Raw genomic sequence first — 11463 nt, 5'->3', positions numbered from 1 at the left:
AAGCATATAATAGCGTAGAGATTAGGTGGGTTCTAGCTATGATGGTTCTAGCTTCAGGAGTTAAGAAAGATTTGATTCTGTAGAGAGAACCTAATTTTCTATTAGTAGCTTTTATGATAGAGTTAATATGAAAGTCAAATTTTAGTAGGTTATCAATAGTGATACCCAAAAGTTTGGTTGTTTGGTCTGGAGCGATAAGGGTGCCATTGTTAGAGGTAAGTGTGAAGTTAATAGAGGGAGACAGGTGTGTGGGTAAAAAGAGGAGAAGTTTGGTTTTCTTCGGGTTAAGGAGGAGACAGTGATTAGAGAACCATTGCTCTATAGTGGTAAAAGTGTTTTGGGTAAGGGAGTGGAGATCAGCTTGATTTGTGGCAGAGCAAATAATGGTGGTGTCATCAGCATATTGAATACAAGTAGTTAGAGGGGTGGCAAGATACAGGTCATTAATAAAGATGGAAAATAGAAGGGGACCTAAGATGGAGCCCTGATGCACTCCTATAGTGGTAGGGAGAAGTTCAGAAAGATGGTTGTCCCATAAAACAGCTTGTTTCCGATTATGAAGATAGGAAGTAAACCAGTTTAAGGCAAGATTATCAAGAGAGAGAGATTTTAAACGATGTAGGAGGAGTTGGTGATTGACCATGTCAAAGGCTTTTGACAGGTCTACAAAAAATGCTGATGAGAGAATATTGTTATTGCGGTTTTTATTAATGGAGTCAATAAAGGATAATAAGACTGTGGTGGTGCTATGGCATGGACGAAAGCCATGTTGGCAGTTAGCAAGGAGATTATTGGATAGGAGATGATTAAGTAACTGTTTGTGGATGCATTTCTCCATAATTTTTGCAATGGGAGATAGCAGCTATAGGGCGTAGTTAGAATACTCAATGAATCACCCCCTTTGAACAGAGGGATGATATGAGAGATTTTCCAGAGTGAGGGTATAGTACTTTCTTTTAAGGTTCTGTTGATTAGTATAGAGATAGGGTATGCTATAGCTTTAGCACCTATCTGGAGATATTCAGCTGGTAATTTGTCAGTTGAGGGGGTTGAAGGTTTAAGTTTTTGAAGTAAGTATAGAATATAGGAGGTAGGTATGGGTTTGAGCTGAAATAGTGGTTGGGTGCAGCTTGGGTTAGCTAGTAAAGAGGTGTCAGGGCTTTGTTGGTTGGCTAGTTTAAGTATTGTTGCAGTAAAGAAGGTATTGAATGCATTTGCTGTTTATAAGGGAGAATCAGGGCTGGAACCTAGTGGATTGGGTGTTTCAACTTTACCAGGGGACAGTAATGTGTTAATAGATTTCCAAAATGTATGTGGTTGGTGGTGGGAGGATTGCTGTAGCTGGGTATAAAAGTTATTTTTATCTTTTAAGATAGATTCTCTTTATGTACATGTTAAGGGCCAAATTCAGATACACAGTTGACAAGGTTTATGATTAGTGGAGAGAAAAATGCAGAGGAAATGGATATCATGTTGTAGAACTCCAGCTGTAAGAACTAAATTTGCATTGCAAATACATAAGGCAATCTACTTTGCAGACCTCCATTACACAATCTTAACAAAATGCCAAAAATCTGTGTTCATATACACTAATAATACAATTTGCAAAACATTTTACAAATTTATGACATAAAACTATTCATTTAATAAATGTGTATCAATCACATATGCTAGATTTATAGGTAACTGCTAAGCTAGCTGCCCTTGTGGGCCATTTTAAGCTTCGCTCATTTCCCTCAAAGGTGAGAATTAAGCCCTGTACCTTGTGGCTGTGACAACCCCCAACCCCTTGACAAAAAGCTAAGTACTAGCCAATTTCCATCAAAAGTGAAAGTCAAACTCTGTATGGTAAACACCTTAACTATTATGCCAACCCTCAACTTTAGCACCAGGCTAGATGCCCGCATACCTCTCAACCTCTCAGTGCAAGAAATCTGGACAAAGCCTAAAATAATGGGGGGGACAAAGGGCCAAAAATAGGGAACATTTTTAAATATTACTCTTATAAACTTAGAAAGTTGCTGGAATAACAGGATGTGTGTTAGCATGTATTTTCTAAAGGATATGAAGTCTGAAACTCAAATATAGGTCATTATTTAGTGACTTCATTCCTCGATGATTTGTAAGAAACCCACAAATGTTATGAGGAACAAGCCAAAAATGTGAGGCAAAAATCTGTACATTCTGCAAAAATCTGTAGAGTTGAGAAGTATGTGTCATGGGTCATTTTTAAGCCTAACCAATTTTACTCAAAGGTGGGAAGCAAACATTGCACTTTGTGTTGTGAACACCTTAATCATTGTGCCAGTCCTCAGCCCTTTATGCCAACCCCCAACATAGCTAACTTCAGAAGAACACTTGGCCTTCACCTCATGCCATACCACACACCTAGTCGTGTGGTTATCATAATACAACTATTACAATAGTGCCTTATGCCTTAATGCTTACATATACTCTCCATGCACCTGGTATTCCTAGTCCATATTACAAGAAAGAATGCTAGTGAAAATGAAATTCCTATTAGCTTTAGAAGGCCCTTTGACAAATCTGGTCATTACCTATTGTCAGAGTAAAAGTATAATCTTATTTAATCTTACATCTCGCATTTGGTAAGAACTATTAGTGTCAATTAAACATTACCACTGCATTGTAAAACCAAATACCTGTTCATAATTTTTACTTAGAAAAAAAAATCATGAATTGCTATACTCCTAAAGATAAAACAAATATGTATCCTATATATCGGGAGTGTAGCATGACCCTAGGTTTTATGAATGGAATGGATTAAATGTTACTGTTCTTACAGCAGCAGTTTTGTAACACTGCCAAGCCTGAATTACACAGCCAGTGTAATATGCTGCTGTGGTGAAAGAGTTAAATGTTCTGGGACTGCTAATGTCCCCACCCACAAATGGTTGAAATCTGAGAATGCAGCTAGTTCAACAGTAGGGATCTGTAGGCAGCAGTGTAAATAAGAAAGTAGAGAAGCAACTGCACAACAGTTCTCAGACATTTCAGAATGGCATCAGCCATCCCAGGAGAGCGTCTACAGTGTGAACTGACCTGTCCTCTCTGTAAGCAGCTGTTTACTGACCCAGTCATGCTGGAGTGTGATCACCATTTCTGCAGAGCCTGTATTACGATGTTCTGGGACCAGACTGCAGGTAGTGTCTCCTGTGCACTCTGCCACAAAACATTAAGAAACCAACACCTCCGACCCAATCTGCCTTTGGCCAATGTTGTGAATATGCTGAAAGAGATGGAATCAGGAGCTCAGCAACTGGACATTGGAAGAACCGATCTTAACGAGGATGAGGATTATTGCAAGACACACGAAGAGAGAGTGAAGCTGTTCTGTGACGAGGACCAGGCAGTGCTGTGTGTGGTGTGTGGACTGTCTCAACACCACAGACTTCACTCGGTGATGCCTATAGAGGAAGCCTATGAGCACTACAAGGTATTCTAGCTGTGGGGTCCTGGGAGATTTTACTTGCAGCATAAGTAAAGTCTGAGTTATTTTCAGACATTTCAGTTCTAGAAAGCCATATAGAAAAAGATCTTGTGTTAACAGTTGAAAGCCTAAGGTTATCCAGCCATCTACTATTAAATCAAAATCTGTTCCAGGTTATAGTACTGATCACTCTGTCTTGTATAAGTTTGTAGCTGTTGATTTTTCCTTATCGTAGCTACCCTTTGAGAATGTTCTCAGCAAACAAGAACTTCCTTTAGAATTAACTACATTAAGTATGTATAGATTTTGAGTACTACATTTAGGACATTACATAAAATCCATGCATGCTTCATTGTTTTCTCATGTAGAAGTGTTTATGCTAACTCCCAAGAGTTATTATTACAGAACTGAAGGTAAAATAAGTATTAATTTGTGCATAATGTTTATACAGTTATGGATTACTCAGAAAATGTTCATGTCAGTGTGAGTCAAAAATATATATGTATCACATTGGCAGTGATAGCAGTTCTTTGCATCAGCTTATAATCATTTTCTGCAGTACTATTCCCTTACTGGAACAGCTGCTACTGCAGTAGCAGTCCTGGTTGTGTGAAAAACAAGTTTGATCATGTTGTGTTGCAGCAATGACATCACAAAAACAGCATGACAAAACTCTGATGTCAATTGCAGTGCATTAGAGTTTTCAGTGGAATTCTAGACATCACAATGATGCTGCAGCTGGGGGGGGGGGGTTTGAACTAGTTTTATGTGTGTGTGTGTGTGTGTGTGTGTGTGTGTGTGTGTGTGTGTGTGTGTGTGTGTGTGTGTGTGTGTGTGTGTGTGTGTGTGCGTGTGTGTGCGTGTGTGTGCGTGTGTGTGTGTGTGTGTGTGTGTGTGTGTGTGTGTGTGTTTGCATAAGGACACATATAGCATGAGCCATCATACATAGTGGACATCAAACTTCCTGAGAATCTCTGTCAAGTAAATACAGCAGAAAAGGAATAAGAATAATTACTTTTATAGGACATTGATTCAAAAACTATATTATATGAAATTAAAACATGATTTATTTTATTTATTTAGCTAATACAGGAAATCATTTGAAAAAAAAAACATATTGCCCTTAATACTTATTCTGTAGTGCACATAAAGTAGTGAAACACATCGTTTTGGTGAGTGTTCACTACAGATGATTAAGAAAATCCCTTATGTCATTCTGTGCTAAATTAATGGAGTGACAAGATGGAACTTGACTATCTGTTGCAATGGAGTGTACTATGAGGACAAATTATTGTGTGAGGTGATGTATATGGGTAGGGGGCACACTGATCATTAAAAATAGTTCAAAAGTCTGTTGTTTAATCACTTAATATTGATTTAAGATATGCTTGACCTGTACTCCTTTTATTTGCTTTTTACGACATCTGCTGTTTTATTATAATGTCACCAACCCAGTATCATAGGTTCATACTAGGCTATCTGCCCTGGGGCAATTATAAGCCTAGCCCAATTCTGTATGGCTTACGCCACCCCTTGATTTGAGTATACTGTGCCCTTTTTAAGGTTTAGTTTACTGTGCCTCTGTCTAATAGTGACACGGGAGTAATCCCTGGGACAAACCTACGATCCCCCATCCACCTATCGAGATTCTTCTTGAAAAGATTCAGTGAGGTGCTCTGCCTCACATGAACTGGAATTCTATTCCAGAGCGAAGGGAGCCTCTGGGTTATGAACCTGTCCCTCCAGCAAATTCTATTTATTTCTGTGCTGAGGTTCAAGTCCCTCGAGCGTGTGGCTCTAAGGGATTTAGATTTACTGAGGTGGAACATGTCCATTAATTCTGGATTTGACATAGCTTTGTATGTCAGGCATAGATCGCCTCGAAGTAGGAGGTATGCAACTGAGTAGAGCTGGAGTTTTTTTAACCGAGCAGCATATGGCATCTGTTTGAGACCCTTGATCCTCTTGGTGAGATACTTTTGGGGTCTTTCTAATTGCTGCAGGTGTCAGGTAAGGTACATCCCAAAAGGGGCATTGTATTCTATGATGGGCCTGATGAGGGATGAATAAAGGGGCACGATTACCTCTCTTGATCTAGATGTGAAACCCTTCGTGATGAGGTGGGCTATGTAGAAGGTCTTTCTAACCACTTTGGCAATGTGGTTTTCAAAGGAGAGATTGCTATCAACTTGGGTCCCCAGGTCCCTAATAACTTTCTCTGTACTTAATGGGTTTCCGCCTATGTGGTAATTTTTGGGCACATTGTTTTTGTCAAAGGGTATGACTATACATTTTTTGGCATTTATCTTTAAACCATGGCACTGGCACCAGTTATCTGTCTCTGTGAGACCTTTTTGAAGGATGTTTGTGTCAGCTGGTGAGTTGATTATGGTGCCCAGTTTGCAGTCGTCTGAGAACTTGGTGAGCCATAGTCCTCCCATGTTTGCCTGTACCTCGGAAAAGTATATACCGAACAAGAGTGGTCCCAGGACAGAACCCTGTGGGACGCCACTTGTGACCAGTTTCGAGTCTGACATGGCTCCAGCAACTCTCACTCTGTGGGTTCTGTCTTTGAGCCAGTTTGCGACCCATCTTGTGACATAGGGGTTTATATTTAAGCTGGATAGCTTATCTATGATGCCCGAGTGGGGTATTGTGTCAAATGCCTTTGCAAGGTCCAGATAGGCTGTGTGGACTACCTTCCCTTCATCTATGGCTTTGGTGACTGTTTTGAAGAAGTCAGCCAGGTTCAGAAGGCAGGATCTGCCCTTGACAAAGCCAAACTGGGTAGGATCTAGTGTCTGTGGGTCCCCAATGTCTTTGTTTATGAGCTCCATGATGATCCTCTCCATAGCCTTGCAGACTAAGCTAGTCAGGCTTATGGGGCGATAGTTTCCAGGGTCCGTAGAGGCTCCACCTTTGTGGAGTGGGACCACTGTTGCTGTACGCCATTCTGTGGGCACATATCCTGTAGTGAGGCTGAGATTGTATAGCTGTTTTATATGAGGGATTAGTTCCTCTTGGAGTTCATGTAGGACGCAACTTGGGACGCCATCTGGTCCCATGGAAGCAGTGTTTTTTGCTTTGGAGAGGGAAGCCTTCACCTGAGCATCAGAGATGTTTGGGAGGCAGCCCTCTGCCGGGATAGATACTTGCTCTTTTGGGGGGAGGGGGTGGAGAAGTTTGCACTGAACCTGTCTGCCAGGATATTGGCGATGTCTGTGGGTTCAGTGTATTTTTTGTCGTTTAGAATCAACTCAGAACAAGTCTGGGAGTTGCATCCCAGGTTCCTAACATAACTGAAAAAAGCCTTATGATTGTCTTTGGTGTCCTGTGTAATTTTTCTCTCAAAGCTGGCCTTGGAGGATTTTATGAGGGATCGTAATTTTTTGCTAGTACTGATCAGAGATGCCTTCCCTATTAGGGATTTTGCTCTATCATGTAGTAGCTTCCTCCTTCTGTTGTACAGTTTATTTATGGCAGGGGTCCACCAGACTGGACTCCTGCCTTTGGATGATTGGGTCTTGGTTTTGTTTGGGATAGCATGATCCATGCATTCCTGGAGATGTCCGTAGAATGCGTTTATATAGGATTCTGCAGTTTGGGCCATAGTTTCCACTGGCCCTGGGGCCTTGAAGGATTCCACTTCGGTTTTGAGAAGTGAGAAGTTCGCTTTTGAGAAGTTTTTCACTGTGGTTTTCTGGGCTGGGGGTGGGGTCAGGATGTGGACATCCAGTGAAATTAATTTATGGTCTGACCTTACCAATGAGGGATATACTTCTGGTGTGGAGCATAGAGTCCCCATGTTGGTAATGATCAGGTCTAGTATGTTGTCCCCAATTGTAGGAGTGGTGACTAGTTGTTCCATAGCATTTGAGTTTATAATTTCCAGGAACCTTTGGGCTAAGGTGCTGGGGCTTGAGTAGTGCTCCCAGTCAATGTTTGGATAGTTGAAGTCACCCAATATAATGGTGTTCGGAGAGATCTTCATGTTCTCCAGTGTTTTCAGGAAAGCCGAGTGGGATTCCTGACTTTGAGAGGGTGGTCTGTAGGATGCTATAAACTGAAAAGCAGTCTTGCCCACTGTTAGTTGCACATGGATGGTCTCAGATACTTCGTGGAATGCCACTAACCTGGAGGTGTGGATATCCTTGATAAATATGGAAACCCCTCCTCCTTTTGTGGTTCGGTCCGGGTTTTGGGGCCGAAAAACATGATATGAGGTATAGCCTGGTAGTGCTGGGGTGCTCTCTGGAGCCTTGAACCAGGTTTCTGTCACTGCACAGATATCGATGTTCTCCATACTGAGGAGAGCTTGAAAAGTGCATCTTGAGGTTAAGACTTCTGGCGTTTAGCAGCATTACCCTTAGTTTCTTGTTCCTTGTGCTGTCTATGGAGGTGGGTTTGACTTTTGAGCCTTGCCTAAAAAAGGCACTATGGGGGTGGCAAGAGCCTTTGCCAATATCGGAAAGCCCAGTGGTGACAGGTGCAAGCCGTCCCTAGCGAAGCAATGTGGCTTGTCGAGCATGTCATCCCAGGCTGACAGACACTGGATCCCCTTTGAATGACACCAAAATTTTAGCCAATTGTTAAAATAGATCATTTTGTCTTTGTACTGTGGCATCATTCTAGGTGAGGGTAAGATGCAGCTCAAGGTCAGGGTCATACCAGCCTGGGCTACATGATCAGAGAGCTCCTCTATGTCTCTTTTCATGTAGTCCAGGGAGGTACGTCTCAGGTCATTCACACCAGCATGTACAATGACTGAGTCATATTTGTATTTGCTTTGGAGTGACCTGAGTGCTTGCGTTATGTGGCGGATCCTAGCACCTGATAGGCAGCTCACCGTGACATTCTCTTTATTCAGCCTGGTGAGCAGGACATCAGTGTGTCTGACAATAGAGTCACCTATTACAAGAGTATCAGGTGTGTTATTCAGCCTTAAGGGCTGTGGCTGATTGGCACACTGACTTTGTGGGCTATGTGTTGTGCGTGTTTTGTTTTGAGGTAGCGTTTGCTTGGATGTCTGCTTTGGAGGTCTCTGTTGCTTAGGTAGATTTTTATTTAGAGCCTCTGAGTATGTTTTTGTGTATTTATGTGTTTGGTTCGCTGATGTGGTGGGACTATGTGATACTGGAATTGTGTTGTGTGAGGTTACCTTCTCCTCCTGACTGGTTACACCAGTTTTGAGATGAGAGAGCTCAGCCTCCAGTTTGGCTAAATAGTTGCATCTCTCACATATATTTGAACCTGTTTGGAGGAGGAGAGGGTTGTCCGTGTACATGAGACAGTTGTAACATTGCCTCAAAATTCCCAGATTCACCAGCTGGACTGGAGAGGAAGCCATTGACTGACCTTTGGACATGCTAAAGTAATATAGGGAAACTGAATTTAAGACGGACCAATAGAGGACAGGGTAATCGTAGAGAGTATAAGAGTAAGTAGTGCTTATGGTTTAATAGTGCTAACTTGTAGGATTACTTAATTGGACCTGTGAAGGGCCTTAGAATGAGAATATGGTGTTTAAATTGAGAGATAGAGCAGTTCTAAGGGAAAAAGTGAAGAGCAGACTTTGTGGAGCCATGATAGTTTAAACCCAATTAGGCGGCGCTGCCCGCTGTTGCGCTATGCACAAAAACGCGCAAAAACGCTCAAAAGAGGGTTTTAAGAGAGGAAGAGGAAGGAGTTTTGGAATTGACCCAAAATGGCCAATAAAACTACATTTTCAAGTCAGTAACCACTCCCACAGGGGCAGGCAGGCTGCTCAATGTTTTTCACTGCCACTGATCAACAGAGAGACTTCCCTTTAGCCCAAGCAAAAAATGGCCTCCAAGAAACTTACAAACAGTTCAAGAACAGCAAGCCTGTAACTGAACTTTTTTAAATCTCAGAAAAGTGGGAAAAAAGCAAGATTTTGTTTTTTTGTTTTTTTGTTTTTTTCAGAGATAGCAGAGGTTCACAAGTATCAACAAGTTATAACAGTGCAGTAAATGATCCCACACAAGAGTGCTAGGCCAAAGACAGATAAAATGCAAGTTTTGAGAAAAAAATGATTGTAAAAATAAGTGCAAACAGGAAATTCAGTAAACAGCTCTAGGTTGTGCTCTAAATACAGTTACTAATGCAGAAATCAAGTTTAACAAGCCAGAAAATGCTCAAAATAGTCTCATCTAAACAGTCTAATCAGACTCATCTAAACAGTTAAAAAAGATGTTGTGCCAACAAAAAAAGTTCAGAGTGCATGTATAATACAAGATATGAAAGTTGTAGTGAAAATGGTATAGGGAACACGTGCAACAAATAAATATGACTCCAGCAGCTTGTAAAGTATGTACAGTGCCAGGTGTTACAGGTGATAAAAATCAAACGCAGAATTAAAACAAGTGGAAAGAATAGCACTAGTGTCACAATGGTAGGATGCAGCAGCTGTGGCTCATGCTGCAAAAAGAATTGAAACTCATACACATCAGTGAGGCTAGTCCAAACAAGAAGAAGGTCTAAAGCTAGGCTTCTCACTAGGCAGTGGTAGAAGTGAAGTCATAAGTGGCATTACTCAGAAACAAGTGCTGGACCTCATGCTTTTTATTAGCATTGATAATAATTTACCTCACAAGTGGGTCCAGAAAGTAGTTGCAAAGCAGACTAAACATAATTACATTTTGAAATCCTAGACTATGTAGCCAGACTAACAGCCATTCTACATTAAGGAATAAAATTATTTCTCATGAGCAAAAAACACAAGAGACAGTCGTGTAGAAATAAGAAAATACATAATCTCACTCCTTAAAACTTAATTAATTTCACTCAATTGTCACTAATGGTCAAATTTGTTATTTCAGCAAAAGAACTGTTAAATAATAAAGGAACCATCTTGTTGTTTCAAACGGAAAACTGCTAACAGCAATGTGATCCTGAGAAAGAAATGTAAATGATCATGTGATAAAAAAATGAAAGTATGATGATGCAAAGCAGCTGGAAATAAACTCGATTAAATTGGCTGTGTTTCACCACATGAACATATGGAGGAGTAGTCCTTAAAATGTTGTGAACAATGTGAATGAACTGAAGCAATTTATTTACCTAATGACATAAAGATATAATATATGAAGATATTTTGAAATCTGTTCATTATACATGCTTCTATAGAAGCTTGCAAATCGTAGAGTAATAACACAAAATTAATAGCTATCAATGCAGATGTACATTTTGTACATACAGAAAAACAAGAGACCATGAGGAGGCATTTGTACAAGTAAGCTTAGTAACACATACAGAAATAACGTTAAGCAGTCTGACCTTGCCTGAACTGTTTTTTTTTTTTTTTTTTTTTTTTAAGTCTGGACTCCTTTGAGTAGCAATGTGTAAAAGGGATAAGGGTATTGCGTAAGACAAGTGAGTGAGGATCATTAGTTTAGTGTTAGAGAAAAGTTCTATCAAAATTTAGAAATGTGATAAGTTTGTGTACTACAAACAGGAAGCCACACAGAGGCAGAGCAGTTGGTTCAACTGCCTGTCAGCTCTTAGTTCTTCTTTCAGCCTTTAGCTGGGTGCTGTCTGTGTGTATGTCCTTCCTGTATCTATGTGGACTTTTGACAAGTGCTCTGGTTTTGTGTGTGTGTGTGTGTGTGTGTGTGTGTGTGTGTGTGTGTGTGTGTGTGTGTGTGTGTGTGTGTGTGTGTGTGTGCGTGTGTGCGTGTGTCTCAGCTCTGGCTCCATGATTGCCTTTAACTACATAATGCAGTTAACTAGAGAAAAAGAGGAATGATTCGTAATTAATGGTCAGGTGTCTGGAAGATTAATGGAGATGAATGATTTCAGGAGTAATATTCATAATGATGTGGTAGCTGGCTTGATGCACTCAATGGCATTTTGTAGATAGGATCCCAATATTCAAAGAAATCTGAAATGAATTAGTGAAAACTCAGTACCTATTTGGTAAGTGGAACTATGGTGCCCTATAGCACCTTGAAAAAACTGAAATGCTGTATATTAATAAAATTTAGATGAATTTT

At 40.6% G+C, this 11463-nt stretch overlaps 1 protein-coding gene across 1 annotated transcript in view; it reads left to right on the top strand.

Moving 5' to 3' along the window:
• Nucleotides 1-2936: 2936 nt before the first annotated feature.
• The window catches only part of LOC122812161 (zinc-binding protein A33-like), a 209813-nt gene continuing 201286 nt past the window's right edge, over nt 2937-11463 (top strand). The window contains exon 1 of the mRNA XM_044084482.1: nt 2937-3457. Within this exon, the coding sequence (XP_043940417.1) occupies nt 3020-3457 (438 nt within the window). The 5' untranslated portion in view covers nt 2937-3019. The remainder of the gene's footprint in view (nt 3458-11463) is intronic.

This window comes from Protopterus annectens, chromosome 9.part0 (assembly GCF_019279795.1).
Source record: "Protopterus annectens isolate FY-2018-M chromosome 9.part0, PAN1.0, whole genome shotgun sequence".
NCBI classification, from domain to species: Eukaryota; Metazoa; Chordata; order Ceratodontiformes; family Protopteridae; genus Protopterus; species Protopterus annectens.
The sequence above is the reverse complement of the archived record's forward strand: the minus strand, read 5'-3'. Positions and strand labels throughout refer to the sequence as shown.